This window comes from Crotalus tigris, unplaced genomic scaffold, assembly GCF_016545835.1.
Source record: "Crotalus tigris isolate CLP2741 ecotype Arizona unplaced genomic scaffold, ASM1654583v1 scf7180000018103.2265978, whole genome shotgun sequence".
NCBI lineage: Eukaryota > Metazoa > Chordata > Lepidosauria > Squamata > Viperidae > Crotalus > Crotalus tigris.
Window position 1 is genome coordinate 536,784 of NW_024096824.1, and position 18,453 is coordinate 555,236.

The window sequence follows — 18,453 nt, forward strand, 5'->3', positions numbered from 1 at the left end:
AAGGGGAAAACAACTCAAGAAGCTTGGGAAATTTTGAAAAATGAGATAATAAAAGCACAGTCTAGCACAATACCAACAAAGAGGAAAAATAACAGCTCTCAAAAGAAACCAGCATGGCTGCATAAAGAACTCTCTGACAAATTGAAAGATAAAAAGGACAAGTACAGAAAGTGGAAAGAGGGGAACATAACTAAGTCAGAATATCAGCAAATAGCCCGAGCCTGCAAAGATGAAGTGAAGAAAGCCAAGGCTCAAAATGAACTAAGGCTTGCGACCAAAGTCAAAAATAACAAAAAAAGCTTCTTTCAACATGTAAAAAACAAGAAAAAAGTGAAGGAAATGATTGGTCCATTAGTGGGTGGAAGTGGCAAGAAGGTGACAAGCAACAGGGAGAAAGCAGAACTATTTAACTCATTTTTTGCATCTGTCTTTACACAAAGGGAAAAAACAGACCAACCTATCAAAAATAGTGCCATAAAAAACAAAACAGAAACACAAGTTAAGATAGGCAAGAAAATGGTTAGGGAGCACCTGTCCAGCCTAGATGAGTTCAAATCGCCAGGACCAGATGGATTACACCCCAGAGTTCTCAAGGAACTGGCAGATGTGATATCGGAGCCACTGAACTATATTTTTCAAAGATCCTGGAACACAGGGGAACTACCAGAGGACTGGAAAAGAGCTGATGTAGTTCCCATCCTCAAAAAAGGAAAAAAAATGGATCCAGGAAATTACAGACCTATCAGCCTGACCTCAATACCTGGGAAGATCCTGGAAAAGATAATCAAACAACGAATCAACGAACACCTAGAGGCAAACAAAGTCATTACTAAAAGCCAACATGGGTTTGTCAAAAATAGATCATGCCAGACAAATCTTATTGCATTCTTTGACCAAGTGACAAAATTAGTGGATCAGAGGAATGCTGTGGACATAATTTACTTGGACTTCAGTAAGGCATTTGATAAAGTAGATCACAACCTACTACTTGACAAGATAGAAAAATGTGGGGTAGACAGAACCACCACCAGATGGATCCGTAGCTGGCTGACCGGCCGTACTCAGCGAGTGGTCCTCAATGGAACTGCATCTATATGGAGGGAAGTGTGTAGTGGGGTGCCCCAGGGCTCTGTTCTGGGCCCAGTACTCTTCAACATCTTCATCAACGATTTGGATGAAGGGATAGATGGGGAACTCATCAAATTTGCAGATGACACCAAGCTGGCAGGAATAGCCAACACTCCAGAAGACAGGCTTCAGATACAGAAGGATCTGGACAGACTTGAACACTGGGCACTAACTAACAAAATGAAATTCAATGGTGAAAAAAGCAAGGTTCTACATTTAGGCAAGAAAAACCAAATGCACAAGTACAGCATAGGTGGCACCATGCTCAATAGTAGTAACTGTGAGAGGGACCTCGGAGTCCTAGTAGACAATCAGTTAAATATGAGCCAGCAGTGTGCGGCAGCTGCCAAAAAGGCCAACACAGTACTAGGCTGCATTAACAGAGGGATAGAATCAAGATCACGCGAAGTATTAATACCACTCTTCAATGCCTTGGTAAGGCCACACTTGGAATACTGCATCCAGTTTTGGTCACCACGATGTAAAAAAGATGTTGAGACTCTAGAAAGAGTACAGAGAAGAGCAACAAAGATGATTAGGGGACTGGAGGCTAAAACATATAAGGAACGGTTGCGAGAATTGGGTATGTCTAGTTTAACGAAGAGAAGGACAAGGGGGGACATGATAGCAGTATTCCAATATCTCAGGGGCTGCCATAAAGAAGAGGGAATTAAGCTATTTTCCAAAGCACCTGAAGGCAGGACAAGAAGCAACGGGTGGAAACTAATCAAGGAGAGAAGCAACCTAGAACTAAGGAGAAACTTCCTGACAGTGAGAACAATTAATCAGTGGAACAGCTTGCCTCCAGAAGCAGTAAATGCTCCAACACTGGAAGTTTTTAAGAAGAGACTGGACAGCCATTTGTCCGAAATGGTGTAGGGTTTCCTGCCCGAGCAGGGGGTTGGACTAGATGACCTCCAAGGTCCCTTCCAACTTTACTATTATTACTTAAGCTCTCACAGAGAGATGTATTTCCATTGCATTGTGTATTCACTTACTTATAACAACTTGCAAATGAATAGTGGATTGTATCCAATGATACTCATTTGTCTTTGCAAAAGGGGCAGCATTGAACTGATTTAACTACAGTATTCCCCTCGGGGCTATGTAGTGCATTACGCCATGCAAATAATTTTTTGAGATTTAAATGGATTGGAAGGACTAGCAAAAATTTGTTCAGCGATGTTCAAAAATATGGCACAGTAATGAGGCCACTATGTAGATACAATTCACAATTCCTGGTTCTGTGTTTCCTGAACTTCTTCCAACAAATAAACAAATCCTCCTTTCTTCCCACAACACCTCTTATATGTTGTTCCCTCAACCTCTACCAAATTCTTTTGGGGAGGAACAGAAAATAAGATAAACATGGTTGGAGCAGGTAGGCTAGTAGTCTTCTGATAGAGAAACAAAGATTCTAACTGAATGTTATAAATAACTTCCTAACATGGCAATTATCTAAGTATTTCATGAGATACATTCAGGTTCAGATTGGGAGGTCCTTTGGTGGAGATGTTTTGATGCCTGGAAGAACACTGTCCATGGGGTTGCGATGGGTCGGACACTACTTTGCAGCTAACAACAACAACCAGAAGAGCAAGATGGGTTAAGTAGCCTTTTCAATGCTAGGCTTGTAGCTGGAGAAAGGTTTAAAACAACTCTGATCCCACCACCACTTGTTCTTGGGAATGTTACTAAACTATATACCATGTTACAGTATTTGCACTAAGAAATCTTGCTTGCTGAAAAATCAATTCTTCCCTGACATTGGTAGAGCTAAAACAATGGACACAATGATCGCAGTAACAATAAAATATTTTAATTTCTTTTGGTAAAAGCTGCCAATGTCATTCCATATAGTATAACCACTGTCCTATATATTGGATGAAGTTGATATTTAGAACAAAAGCACAGGAATAACAGAGTCATTTTAGAATATCAGATTTTCCAAGCATTTTTCATCATCACAATGAAATAGACATCGGTATCTATTGAAGCACTGACACCAGCATAATAGTTCATGAATTCCTCTGTTGTGACCTACAAGAGAAAAGTTTGAAAAAGAAAAATAAAGTTTTTATTTAAATAAATGTGTAAAATATTATGTGCAAGAATTAAATTATACATTCTGTTCTACAGGGAGATTTTCATCCATATATATTTACTTTTCACCCCTGTGAATGATATGTGTCTTCCTCAATGTCAAGGCCTCTATCAGAGACCTGGAAGTTCTGCACAGTATCTTAGCTGCTCTTAGCACTGCACTTTTCTGGACAGAGAGATCCAAAGTTGTTCCTGGGGTCTGTTGGAGCTAATTTCCCAGTTTAGGAGTCACAACCCCAAATGCTCCTACCGCCATTGGGAGTACTTTGGCCTTTATTTTCCATATCCTCTCCAATTTCTCCTTCAGGCCCTGATACTTCTCCAGTTCCTCAAACTCCTTCCTGATGTTGCCATTGTTTGGCAATGCTACATCTATTACCACCATATTTTTCTGATCCTTTACTGCTACAATGTCTGGTTGATTGGCTAGTACCTGCCTACCTGTCTGGATCTGGAAATCTCATTGGACCTTGATCTTAAAACCTGCCTAGGTTTGCCAATATACAAATTGCACAAGAAGCATGAGGAACAATCCCATTGAAAGAAACAAGTGAAACATGGAATGCAAGATCCACAGAAATCTGCCACCTTAGATCTGACTGCATAATATACAAGCCCTCCCAACCCTCGCCCACACATTTTTCCTATTAAAACCACAGAGTTTGGATTTGATTTCACAATTCTAGAACAAAATTAAGCATTGTTAGAGATATAGAAACACGATTTGCATAATCTCAGTGAAATCTAAGATATATTCCATTTTCCTATAGGAGTAAGTTGCATTCTAGGACTTTGGGGAATGGGAAGAGACAGAACTATGTATCAATATAGAGTCCACAGTGCCTCCTTTCTATGTCCAGTGGCTGCCCAAGGGGGGACAAAGAGAGAAGATCTCTGTTGATAATTTCAGTAAGTCCCTCTAAACAAACAACAGCGCCTGTGGCATGTCTGACATAATTGACTTAGCTTTGGTTTGCTTTTAATCTCCTTCTCACTTACCTGTCCATCTTTATCATAGGGTGAATCAAAGTTGTCCAGGAAAGTCCTAAAAACTTGATCTTCACTCCATTCTCCATTTTGGTACTTGGGATGATGTTTTACATTGTAGACTCCTTGCAGATCTTCAATGGTGATGACTCCATCCCCTGTCTTATCTAGCTTTCGAAAAGCTTGCATGATGACTTCTTTCCTTGCATTGGACATAGGAGGCTAAGAAAAAGCACAAAGCAATTTAATTTTAAGGCCACTTTCTTCCCAGCCTTATCCTATTATAGTACTTTCTGTTTCATAATATCAAAAGTGGGTTTGGAGGATTGTGTTTCCTCTACTATTTTCAGAACATTAAACAAAAGATGTGAATATCGATTCAAGAAAGAAAGAAAGAAAGAAAGAAAGAAAAGCGCAGAAGAACAGTAGATGCAATTTAGAAAAATATGACTTAATTAAATTAAAGCAGAGGAAGCTATGTGCAGATCATTATTCATTTTTGAGCTAATTTCATACTTTCCAAAATGATGCTTTGGGGCAACTGGATAACTCCAGTTGTTTACTATGGTATGCACCATATTATTTGTAAGCCAAAGTGGAGGAAATACATCAGATGGAGCTATACACCGGTCACTGATCACCTGTGAACTAGTGTTGTATTGCATACTCTGATGCATTTGGCTATCAAACTTTCTCCAGACGTTTGCTATCATTTCATTTGTATTTGAAAAGAGCATCTAGCTTATATTCCACAGCTATCCGCTGGCTGCTCTTGGGATTTGGCTACTCATGATCACTTCCCTTCTGAGAATAGTGATTTTTGAGTTGGTGCTGGGGAGGAAGCACTGCTGGCCTCTGAATAATATTTGTGTGCCATTCACTTTAAGACTGAGGGCTGAAAGAAGATGGAAAGCCAAATGGATAGAGATGTGGGGAGATATAAGAAGAGCATGTGCAGATTTGCAGAGGAGCTATAACAGGACTTATTTCTTTTTTTTTAATTTAAACTAATTTATATGGCTGTCTAACTCACAGACACGACTTAGGCAGCAAACTGGGATTTCAAAAAAGATAATACAACTTATAAGCAATAATATATAATATTTCATCCAGTGCCTCAATCTAGTGTGGCTCATGGAATTGAAAGCCACACAGTGTACTGTTTGATGTTAAGGGATCTAAATGTCTTGTCTCTAACTTCATATAATCAGGTACCTGATAGAAGCCTGGTATCTAAGTTTCTCTACACTATTGCAACCCATATGAGAGGCATATCAACCAGTGAATTAAAATCTTATATAAGCACTATTTCCTATCCATACTTTTTTATTTCAAATAAATCGATTTCTTTTAAACTGCTGTATATACGTTAATTCCGCTGAGTGTATATTTGTCCTTCCTTTTCTTAGAACAAACTTTTTTTTAGCTGATAGGAAATGTGGGTGGAAACAGGTTCACAACAGTGCTGATCGCCAATCAATTAGCATTGCACAAGGTAAATGCCTGGATCAGATGTGCCCCAACTTCACTCTGCATGACCTTGACTCAAATATGGAGAGCTCATTTCCACTGCAATTAGCATTTCTTGGTAGACTTCAGCCTGTGTGACACATTAAGACTTCTATACCCAGAAAGAGTGTCAGCACTCAACACTGACGTTGAAATGCTCCAGATAGGGCATTGCCAGCAGCATCTATCAGGGATTTCCCCAAATTATTTCTCCATACCAATAAACAAGTTTGTCTAGTAAATGCATTCATTTTGTTAGCTTTATCAGATAGATGAGACAGGAAACGCAACCATGAGCTAATTGCAAATCTGAAAATATATATGTTTTTCTATTATCTCCTGTACAGGGAGAACGAGGGAGAGTCCCTTCTGAGTTTTTTGCCCTGCCCACTATCCAGCTGCAGGCTACGCTGCCTCTTATCTGACCATCTCCTGGGCAGAATCTCTTCACCTGATCTCCTAAGGCAGGGGTCCCCAGTCCCCGGTCCGTGGACCAGTATAGGGCCGCAGCATGCCAGCAACCGGTCCGCACAAACAAGCAAAGTCCATTTATGGGATGCAGGCAGCACACAAAACCACACGCTCTCCGGTCCGCAGAAAAACCTTTCTCCGCAGAACTGGGCACCTCTGTCCTAAGGTCTTTCCCCCATACCGTTATAGATTTGGACATAACATAGCATGTTAATGTAATAATTTTTGTTGTTCTTGCTTAAAACGTACTCTTAATGTTAGGAGAAATTCATCAAAGTCAATTGTTCCATTCCCATCTTTATCGAATATTTTGAAAATCTTTTCGGCTTCCTCTTTCTCAATCAACACAGCATAATCATGGAGCCCTTTCACGAACTCTTTGAAATCAAGGGTCCTGCTATTGTTGTCATCCATGATGCGGAAAACCCTGAAGAAAAGAAGGTTGACTGTAAAGAAAAGAGTTACAAAGATCAAAGAGGACGAGAAATGGGACAATGATACATAGATCTAGGAAAGACGCATTTAAAGAAAACAAGAGCCTTGCTTCTGAGATACAGTCTATCAAGATATTCAGCTGCATAGCAGCTCCTTATCTGATGTCCTTTCCAAATTTCACAATGGAAGTTCACAGCTTCAGAGGTTAACTATTGTACAGTTTGAATGTTTGTTATTTATTTCTATAGCAAATATGAGCAACTCTTACATAACCAAACCGCATCTTTACCTGATATAAGATTGGTGTTTATACTCTTAATTAAAAAGGACGTATGTGCAGATATAGTAAACCTGGGTCAACCTACACATCCTTGAATTGGGCTCAAAATAGCATTTGAACAGTTACATGCACATGTATGAACAACCTAAGAATTAATATATTGAAAAATCAGTTAAAATAAGACCAACATGGCATGGACTAATGATACATTTGGAGTATTCAGCCACATATGGATATAATGGCTTTTCCCTTGAAAGGTTAGATCAGCAATCCTGGCTGTGAGTGTTTATATTAATGCCACCCTTATTTTTAATTTCCACATGCCCTTGGTTTGAACTACTTTTCACTACTATTGCTGAGGAGCTAATTGCAGTCTTTCTGGACAGAGACTGCTTGAGCAAATTATCTTTGAAATGGTAACATCTGATTTAGTTCACCACTAGATGCGTCCATGAGAACATAAGCGGTGCCCTGCTAGATTAGACTTCTAGCCCATTTAGTCTAGCAGTCTGTTCTCACAGTGACTTTCAGGTCCAAGCCCATGGAAGATGCATTGAATTCCAATTGAGTACAATCCTTTATTTGCTTATACCTAATGGACAGAATCTTGCCAAACTAAAGCTATAATCCTCCACTCTAATGGATGTATCCTGAGAGATTCTAAGCTGCAGCAACCCTGAACCTCTCCTCTCCCCATCCCCCACGTGTAGCTTGGACTGCACAGTCTCTTAATTTGGGCTTTTCTCTGGAAATTACTACCTTATCCCTAGGAACTCTCTGTGCTACCAAGACTCTCCTCCACTGCTTCTCCAGGTACATCACATTCCATCACAATGGCCAACCAATGGCTCAAGGAAGTGCACAAGTGTTCCCGAAAACAGTCTTCAGAAGCAGTCACCTTGCCAGCAAGGAGTCCCATGACTTCCATGAATTGGTCCAATGTTTATTTGAAGTCAGCTAAACTGGTAGCCAGCACCTCATCTCAGAGTAAAATGCAGTTGATGCAAAATGCAACAATTGCTAACTGAGAAGGGTCATATGTGCCTTGGTGGCACAGTGGTTAGATTGCAGTGTTGCAGGCTAACTCTGTTCACATTGCCAGGAATTCGATGCCTTCCATCTTAACCGGCTCAAGGTTGACTTAACCTTTCATCCTTCCAAGGTTGGTAAAAAGAGGACCCAGATTATTGGGGGCAATATGCTGACTCTGTAAAAGGCTTAGAGAGGGCTGTAAAGCACTGTAAAGTGGTATATAAGTGCTATTGCTATTGCTATATGGAACAAGTTGTGCTTTTTACAAGAGGCACTTTGTTTTTCTTTGAAGAAGCTCCTTGGATGAGAAGCGAAACGACTTCAAGGAAAAACAAAGTCTAGTCACCACTTGAAAAAGCACCGTTGGGTTAAATAGAGTTCAATGCACAATCAGCACAAATTATTCTCAGAACTCACAATTCTGTCATTCGGAAACTTTTTCAGAGTTTCCCGATTAAAAACCATACCATGCAATAAACCTTCTTTGACCAAAGATTTTTTTTCCAAGTGATCTAGAGTAGGTGTCCCCAAGCCCGGTGCCACAGCCCACTATAGGGCCTTGGCCCACTACCAGGCTGCAGCCTGTTCGGAATGGGGCTGTGCAGACGGCAGGTGAGCATGTGCGTGCCTGCAAAGCTCCCCTCGCATGAGCAGTGGCTGCTTGTACTTGCACGTGCCTACTACTCACAAGGAACTATCCCCTCTCTCTCCCCCCAACAGGCCACCAAGCCATAAAAGTGGGGGACCACTGGTCTAAAGACATAACGTAGGGTGATATATCTGGATAATCCCTAGATGGCAGCAAGGCTGTCATCTTGTGGTCATCTGGAATTTTCTATTCAGATATAATGAGTAGTAGCACTAGAATCTATCCTTCCTTCCTTCCTTCCTTCCTTCCTTCCTTCCTTCCTTCCTTCCTTCCTTCCTTCCTTCCTCACCTCACCTCACCTCACCTCACTTCCTTTGGGTAAGTCAAATTCCTTCCTTCCTTCCTTCCTTCCTTCCTTCCTTCCTTCCTTCCTTCCCTTCCCTTCCCTTCCCTTCCCTTCCCTTCCCTTTCCTTCCCAGTCTTCTTATCTTTTTCTTAATTATGATATTTAAATATGTTAAAAAATGTGCAAGAAAGGATAAGTGCAAAGAGGACATAAGAGTATGAAAAAAAAAAGTCCAGCTAAAGATCAGATTCTCACTCACCCCCAGACAGAGTGGCTGGTTTACAGTCTTAAGCTCTCTGGGACATTTGAAACAAAGCTGAAAAGAGGCTGAACTACCTAGTTTAGCTTTAAAGGGATGCAGGCTCCACCACAATGTGTGTGTCTGGCCCTCTGGTTGCCACCGCTTGGCTTCACCATCCATTTACCTGCCCAGGCCTTTGATGCCTGCTGAGCCCCTTGCCAGGCACTGAAGGCGTAGCCTCTCGATTGGATCAGTGGTGTGGGTAAGGTTTTTCTTGGCTTGGATGGCCATTTCCCTGTCATGTCGTGCAGTGCCCGGCATCTAGAAAAAAAGGAAGTCAGAATAAAAGGCTTGGGAGGGACCTTGGAAATTTTCTCTAAAACCTCTTGCCTATGACAAATGGCTGTCCAGTCTCTTCTTGATAACCTTCATTGAGGGAGAAAAGGAGAGACATCTACTCTGGTATCTTTAAAATGGCCTTACATGCAGTTCCTGCCTTCTATGCATCTTTAGGAGCTGCAAGCATTCATGGTTTGCATGAATTCAGGTATTGTTAAAGGCACCTGAGCAAACTGGAACAAAAGTGCTGGTAATTCTGTCTGTACAAAAAGGCGACTGTACCACATAAATGAAAAACTAGCTTTTTCTAAAATATAAATATGTAGATGTGAGGAAGAAGAACTTTGCCAAAGGAATTTAAGATTACATTTTTCAATGTTTAAAACCTTTTTAACAAGTACGGTAATTAATACATATATATATATATATATATATATATATATATATATATATATATATATATATATGTGTGTGTGTGTTAAGCTAATTTGTGCAGCTTCATCATTCATGAGTCGGACAAGGGTCAAACAAAAATTTCAACCAAAGTTTGAAAATATTATGTATTTTTACGCTAAAGTTAAGGAAAAGCAAGCAAAGCAGCTGTCCATCTTTGCCAAACGAATAAATGGACAAGGTCTTTGCATTTGGTTATCACAGAGAAGGTAGCAGCTCTGCCTTAAGCATTCATTCCTCACCTACAAATCAATTGATTATGTGCTATCAATTTGGTATTGACTCTTAGTAACCATACAGACACAGACACACACACACACATACACACATACGTGCAAAGAAATATGATATTAGCAGTGGTGGGATTCAACCAGTTTGCACCACTTCGGAAGAACCGGTAGCTAATTTTTTTTTGTTGCCCAGGCCCAGAACAGACTTCTGGAAGCGGCATCCACACAGAGAACCAATTGTTTACATATTTGAATCCCACCACTGGATATTAGCAATCAGATCCTAAGAATATTTCCTTGGAAGCAATCTTTTTTCTTTCACTGCAACTTATTTCCTACAGCTCAGTCTGCAAAGATTCGAACTCCCAACAGTTTCAGATTTATTCACTTTGCACATCTTGTTCGTTCGTTCATTCATTCATTCATTCATTCATTCATTCATCCAATTTGTATAGCTGCCCATCACACATTCGTGATTCTGGATGGCTTATGATTAAACCATAAACAATGCCAAAAAAAAACCCACTCAAAAATAAAATGACATTATGAGGAATAGAATTAAAAAAAAAAAAAAGAGCATACAATGCAATTGCTAGCAGAGCAGAGTCAATCGAGAGCAACACAGTCATTTTAGGGGCCCCACATCAATCTCTGATCCCCAGGCTAGATGGCAAAGCCATCTTCGGGTTCTTCTGGAAGGTCAGCACAGTCGGGCCCAGCATGTTCTCAGGAGGAATGATGTTCCATAGGGCAGGTGAGGCAGCAGAAAAGACTCTCTTGGATCCCACAACAAACTTCTTCTGCTGGATCTGATGGGATGGGTAGATGTCATGGAGGATCCCTCAAATATACATATGTATGTATGCATGTTTTGGCATCAGTTCTGTATAATTTAACATTCTGAGTGCTGCTACTGTTCTTCTTCTTCTTCTTCTTCTTCTTCTTCTTCTTCTTCTTCTTCTTCTTCTTCTTCTTCTTCTTCTTCTTCTTCTTCTTCTTCTTCTTCTTCTTCTTCTTCATCATCATCATCATTTTAGCCATTGTCTGTACACTGCAAGATGAAGGCCTCTTCCGCATGTTTCCAATCAATATAGTCCTGAGCTTTCTTTTGCCAGTTGGGCCCACAATACTTGCTGATGTCATCAATCCATCTTATTTTAGATCTCTTTCGTGGATGCTTTTTATCAAGTGAGATCCATTCTATGACTTCCTTGGTCCACATTATTGTTGTTATTGTTATTATCCTTGGGATGGTGACATTGTTTTGAGAGTGGTGCATTGGATTTTCATTTTAATGTGTGCCATTGTATATACAGTAAAATGAGAATAAATGTTATTCAATTTAGTTCTTGTACGGCTTTATCACCAGCACCCTGAACCAAACTTGGAAGCAAACAAATGCAATTGCAGAGTTGTGAGTCCCCAGATTGCACACCTGGTCTGTCTGGGAAAGTGTAATTTCATGTAGAACCAAAGATGTCAAATTCTCAGATCCAGATGACCCCTGGGTTTGCTACTGTTTGGGGAGCATCTGGAGTGTAGCCTTCTCCCCCACCCCTTCTTAAGATCTCCTTCTACCAATTTATGCAAAATGAAACAAGTGCAAACTTAGACTTTGCTGAAGTAAAACAAGAAAAAGGACATTCCAGCAGGTATGCTTATTACAATTCATGGAATATGTGTGTGTGTAAAACTATAGCAACAATAAAATGCAGACCAGTAATTTCACAATGTATTCGCAAAGGCTCTGATAGCATCAGTCTGAAAGGTCACTATGCAAAGCACTTGATTTCCTCCTTAAAGCGCAAGAGAGCTCAAACAATCTGGCTAAGTCAGTGAAGCAAAGATTTTTACACAATATTTAATGCTATTCTATCTTTTTAAAAATATGATTTTTTTCTATTTTATACCACAAAGTTGAACTACTGTTTTTGGGTTTTTTTTTATATTAAAAATTTTTATTTTTTAAAACATACAATCATTTATAAAAATACAATAAAATTTTAAAATAGAGAACCCCCCCTTACCCTCTCTCCCACCCCCACCCCCCCTCCCTTCACTTCCCAGAGCAGAATACAGGGTTAAAAAAAAAAGAAAATTATAATAATTAAGAAAAAAGAAAAAAAAGAGAGAAAGAAAAAAAAATATCATAATTAACCTTTAACTCCATAACCTATAAAACAATTCTCTATAATATTTGATATTCATTCATAAAATAAATAAAACTTTTTAATTCCATACTTTTTCTGAATATAATCTATCCACCTTCCCCATACAGTAATATATCTTTCTTGTGTATGATCCTTTAAATAAGCAGAAATTTTTGCCATTTCTGCAAAACTAGATACTTTAAATATCCATTCTTCTAAAGTAGGCAAAGAATCTTTCTTCCAATATAAACCTACTAGTAACCTTGCTGCAGTTAATAAATTCAACATCAAAGTAGTTTCTTTTTCATTTAAGTCAACAAAAATACCAAGTAAAAATAGTTGAGGAGTAAACTTTATCTTTTTTCTAAAAATCTTTTGAATGTTCCACCAAATCATAATCCAAAAAGCCTTTACTTTTTTACAATTCCACCAAATATGAAAGTATGTCGCATCATTATTGCCACATCTCCAACATTTGGGCTGTATGTTGGAATACATACAAGATAATTTTTTAGGATCTAAATGCCATCTATAAAACATTTTATAAAAATTTTCTCTCAAATTTTGAGCTTGTGTAAATTTAACATTTCTTATCCAAATTATCTCCCATAAATCCAATGAGATCGGCTCCTGTATATTCTGAGCCCATTTAATCATACAATCTTTAACCAATTCTGTTTCCGAATCTAACTCTAATAAAACATTATATATTCTTTTTATATGAGCCGGACCTTGGTTTTTAATCTGAATAACCAATTGTCTATCTTCTAGTGTTATTCCCTCTTTCTTGTCTACAGTCCATCTATCCATTATTTGTAAATATTGAAACCATGACTGTAGAATATTTTGCTGCCTTAATACATCTAGGGATTTCAAATGCCAATTTGAACCAGAACAAATTAACAATTCTTTGTATGAAATTTTATCAAAATTTGTCCCCTTAGAGGTTCCCTCAATTGCATGTCTGGGAATCCCCCAGATAGGTATTTTATAATTTAATCTATAATAATACTTCTCCCAAACACGAAGTAAGGCATTCCTCAAAATATGTGATTTAAAAGTCCGATCAACTTTCTTATTAAAAATTAAATATGCATGCCAACCGTATATTAAATCCCAACCTTCCAAAAAAAGAATATCCATATTTGTTAAATTAAGCCAATCACTTAACCAAGTTAGGGCGGCTGCATCATAATATAATTTCAAATTAGGTGCCTTAAGTCCCCCTCTTTCTCGAGCATCCTGTAATATCTTAAATTTAACCCTTGGTTTCTTCCCGGCCCATATAAAATTATTGATACCCTTTTGCCATTCCTCCAAATTTGCCTCTTTTTTAAGAATAGGTATCATCTGAAACAAAAAAAGAAACTTTGGTAGAACATTCATTTTTAGAGCTGAAATTCTCCCCAACAATGACAATTGCAATTTTTTCCAATCTCTTAAATCCTTTTGGACTTTTGCCCATAGTGGTTCGTAATTGTTCTTATACAATTTTCCATTTGAAGCAGTTAGATATACTCCCAAGTATTTAACCTTTTTTACCATCTGAAAACCTGTGGCTTTAATCAAACTTTCCCTTTCTTTAACTGACATATTCTTAGATAATATCTTAGTCTTATAATTATTAACTTTGAAACCAGAAACATTCCCATACTGTGTTATAAGTTCTAATAAACCATCAATCGCCTGATTCGGCTGTTCCAAAATTAAAACCAAATCATCTGCAAATGCCCGCAATTTATACTCATTCTTCCTTATCTTTACACCCTTAATTAACTTTGATTCCCGAATCTGAGTCAATAAAATTTCCAATGTTAAAACAAATAACAATGGGGATAATGGACATCCTTGTCTTGTCCCTTTTTGAATATTAAAATTCTCAGTCAATCCCCCATTTACAACAATTTGTGCAGATTGCTGCTGATATATAGCTTTAAGTGCATGTAAAAAATTATCCCCAAAATTCATTTTCTCTACCAAAGAAAATAAAAATTGCCAGTCCAATTGATCAAAAGCTTTTTCAGCGTCCAAAAAGATAAAAGCCACAGGAATCTGATTATTCTTATCCAAGTACTCAATTAAGTTAATAATTTGTCTAACATTATGTTTCATATATCTCCCTGTTATAAATCCTGCTTGATCACTATGAATCAAGTCTTTCATAACCTGCATTAATCTATTTGCCAAAATTTTTGTAAAGATCTTATAATCAACATTCAATAATGAAATTGGCCTATAATTCTTAGGCTCTGTAAGATCCTGATCTTCCTTCGGAATCAGTGATATAAAGGCTCTTTTCCAAGAAGGAGGAACTTGCATACCCAACAAAATACTATTAAAGAGTTCCTTTAATGGCTCTATCATTTCTTCAGATAAGATCTTATAATACCTAGAAGTCAGTCCATCTGTTCCAGGAGACTTTCCAACCTTTAACTGCTTAATAGCTAAACCAATTTCCTCCACAGTAATTAAACTATTCATCCCATTTTGTTGTTCCTCTGAAAGTCTAGGAAAATGTACTGATTGTAAATATTTATCTATATCCAAACCCCTTATATTATCACTTGAATATAATTTTGTGTAAAAGTCCAAAAAGCTTTTTCTAATCAAATCTTGCTGAAAAACCTCAGTACCTTTATATTTTACTTTCTCTATAATTCTAGCTTTCTGTTTCTTTCGTAACTGATAAGCCAACCACCTCCCAGGCTTATTCGCATTGCAAAAAGTATTATGTCTCATGTACGACAGATTGGTAGCCACCTGATCTGCCATCAACATGTTAAACTGTTTTTGGTTTTTGTACATTATAAAATTTAATTGTCCTATATTTTAACTGGTTGTTCAACATTTTGGAAGGTTTCTGGCTGAAAAGCACTTTAGTTATAGTTTGACAACGATCACGTCATGCAAATCTGCTGTGTACGATGAAGACTCTCTCAGACCACCCAACTCCATGTTCTCCTGAATCTCAGAGTTACATATCAAGCGATTGCAATTATTCCGAGTTTGCTGCATATTTCTTTTTTGACTCTCCATAAACACACAGTTTATTATCCCGGATGTCATTTTTTTTAATTGCACAAATTTTCTAAGTAGGCAATGCCCTTAATAGCAAAGAGGGGGATAGGGATATAAATGACACAATAACTTCTGGAAGCCATTGGTGAAGGGGAATGAGAATAAAATATTTGGTTACCTTGAATCTGTCACCTGTTGCTTCCACCTGAAACTATGGACGCTTTCTTGTAGAGTTAGAGAAAATAGGCCTATCTCTTCCTTGTGTTTCCTCCCTTCTACTGGCCTACACCCTCTTCCCCTGATTGGGCTAGAGGGAAGGACGAAGGCAAAAACCAACAGGCAGCGAAGCCTGACTGGAAGACATCAGCTGTCCATCCATCTCAGGTTACTTGTTTACATATCACTCCTCTGCTTGAAGTTTACTACCTTGTTTCCAAGGTGATGTGGGTTGCCCAGAAGAGCCTCATATAACCTGGCTGGGTTTGAATCATTCTCTTCTGTAGCCAGAGATGCTCTTTCATGCTACGTTCCTCTGTTTTGCATCTGACTTTCAGATCCCAGTGCAGATTGCAGATCCCAGTGTCTCAGGAGATTATTTTTGCTGCAAGGGAAAGCTCCCTAACTTTTAATGTAGAGGAGGAAAAGGGAATTCACCTGAATCTGCCTTTCTATTTAAAAAAATGGAAAGAGAGAAAATGATGTGGAAGATTAGAATTCAAAAGGAAACGTTTGAACCTAGATACGCCCCGGAAATGTTAGTTTTCCGTCACCGTTATGGAAGGAAAGGTAAGTTCTAGGCAAAGAATTATTTCTTTGAAATATTTAACATAACCTGCTTCAAAACTATTTAGACCAATTGTATATGTGTACAAAATAGGGTTTTAGATATCTTTCAGTCAGAGACCATACCTTTAGGTTGGAGCTAGATGAAGATTTAATTTATTAGTGACAAGAGCACAAATGCTTTTATTTTAAAATTATAATGATTCCATGAATATGATTGATGCTTTGCTGTAATATAGCATATGCTCTTTCTTGTTTCCGAAATAACAAATGGAGAAAATAAAGTGATTTTTGTACGGTTTGCATTTTTTCCTGTAGTTTCCAGGTTTAGCTCCTTTGTGCAAAAAGAATACAAAAGTCGAAAAACTCTGCAGTACAAGGAAACTGCCACATCATCTGTATTTCCAACTTGCAATCCAGCGCTGTCTCCATGTTGTAGTTAAAAAAAAAGTCAACTTGAAATGTGACAGAAGGTACACTTGTCATATATGCATCACACACGTGATACACATAAAAAGCAAGCAGAGTTTCGATCACACCATCATAGTGGTTATCTTGATTTTTTTTTTAACATGCACTACGGATACCCCTGGTACAATCCTTCACAAAGCAGTTTGAAATCACCCCCAAACTAATTTATTTCTGTTTCAAAATGCAGAAAACACCATCTTATTTTGTGGACAACTAACCAGGAGGTGCAAGGAATACCATCAAATCAGTGTCCCATCCTCTGAGCTACACTTACAGAGATTCCCCCTGTCCAATTTTTGCTCCAGATGAAAATAGATGATTAGCAGCTACTCACCCCACGGATATTTTTCCGTACATGTATATAATAATAATAATAATAATAATAATAATAATAATAATAATAATAATAATAATAATAATAATATCAGCTACCACACCAGTTAGTAATTTGAAAGTTGTTGGTAAACAGGTAATTGGCCTGTAGTTGCCTGGTGTTGCCCCTTTTGCTGGATTTTTTATTATTAGGTAGGTTTTCCCAGTTGTTAGCCACTTTTCAATTTCTCCTCCTTGTAGTATATTGTTGAACTGCTTGGCAATGAGTGGGTGTATAACAGTTAGATGTTTCAACCAAAACCCATGCAGTTCATCTTCACCTGGTGCTGACCAATTTTTGATTTTCCTTGCTCTTTTTTCTACCATTTTTGTTGTTATTACTAGTTCTTTCATTTCAACTTCTGTTTTATTTGCATCCACCTCTTTTAACCAAGCCGCATCCTTGTTGTATTTCTTTGGGTTATCCCATATCTGCTTCCAGAACTGCACTGTTTCTTCCTTGTCAGGTACTGACTGATTCCTTGCAGTTTCTCCATTGATGGATTGGTAGAAACATTTCTGATTGGATTGAAATTGGAGGTTCTGCCTATAGTTTGCAATTCGAGCTTCATATCTATTGATTTTCCTGGCTATAGCTGTTATTTGTTGCTTTATTATTTCCAGTGCTTTCTTGATCTTCCTTGTTTCTAAGTGGTATTTCTTGATTAGGTATTCTTTGGTCGTTCTTGTTCTTCAGCTTCTTTTCTTTCATCTGTTCTAGCTTGCTTGCATGTGATCTTAACTTGCTGATCTTATTTTCTAGTCTAACCTTCCATTTTTCTGGTGCACTGTTTGTTTTTCTTCTTTGTTGATTTTGCATCCCAGATATTCTGTTATAACTGCAGCTGTGCTGTACATTAGTTGGTTTGTTTCTTGCTGACTGTGCGATGATCAATAATAATAATAATGATGTCTGGATAGTGGACGTGGCAGTGCCTGGAGACAGCAGAATAGAAGAGAAAGAACTGGAGAAGATAACAAAATACAAAGACCTACAAATAGAAATAGAAAGACTGTGGCAAAAGCAAGCAAGGGTAGTACCAATAGTCATAGGCGCCTGGGGTGCAATCCCCAAAAAACTGGAGCACCACTTGAACACCATTGGCATTGACAAATTCGCTATTAGTCAATTGCAAAAGGCGGCCTTACTAGGAACTGCTTCCATCCTGCGACGATATCTGTAATACCATCAAACATCCATATCTGCCTATCCCAGGTCCTGGGTAAGGACTCGATAGGTAGACAAAATGCCAAATCCAGTCTGAACATCTGGCTGACTGTGCGACGATCCAGAATAATAATAATAATAATAATAATAATAATAATAATAATAATAATAATAATAATAATAATAGTAATAAGCAAAAACTGGTGGGATCATAAAATAGAGAAAGTCATAGAAAATGATAAAATTAAACTGCTCTGGGACTTCAGAATTCAAACAGACAAGCACTTGCAACATAACACCCCAGACTTAACAATTGTCGATAAGAAAGACAAAAATGTCTGGATAGTG

At 38.1% G+C, this 18,453-nt stretch overlaps 1 protein-coding gene across 2 annotated transcripts; it reads right to left on the reverse strand.

The window, feature by feature from the left end:
* Positions 1-2,925: 2,925 nt before the first annotated feature.
* CAPSL (calcyphosine like) lies at positions 2,926-15,637 on the reverse strand. 2 transcript variants are annotated; one of them, XM_039347891.1, is made up of 5 exons: positions 15,490-15,637; positions 9,306-9,442; positions 6,448-6,625; positions 4,231-4,440; positions 2,926-3,168 (listed from the first exon to the last, which is right to left on the reverse strand). In XM_039347891.1, exons 2-5 carry the CDS (start codon positions 9,440-9,442, stop codon positions 3,067-3,069), a joined length of 627 nt encoding a protein of 208 aa, XP_039203825.1. In that variant the 5' UTR covers positions 15,490-15,637; the 3' UTR covers positions 2,926-3,066. The 2 variants fall into 2 exon arrangements, with proteins under 2 accessions (XP_039203825.1, XP_039203826.1); XM_039347892.1 differs by lacking the exon at positions 15,490-15,637 and having other exon boundaries at positions 6,448-6,644; positions 9,217-9,326.
* Between the last annotated feature and the right edge of the window lie 2,816 nt (positions 15,638-18,453).

Excerpts from the sequence above, each read along its gene's own strand:
- CAPSL (XM_039347891.1), bottom strand. The coding sequence starts at position 9,442 with ATGCCGGGCACTGCACGACATGACAGGGAAATGGCCATCCAAGCCAAG. Across the intron at positions 6,626-9,305 it reads GGCATCAAAGGCCTGGGCAG|GGTTTTCCGCATCATGGATG; the intron begins GTAAATGGATGG and ends TCTTTTCTTCAG. Across the intron at positions 3,169-4,230 it reads CCTATGATAAAGATGGACAG|GTCACAACAGAGGAATTCAT; the intron begins GTAAGTGAGAAG and ends TTTCTCTTGTAG.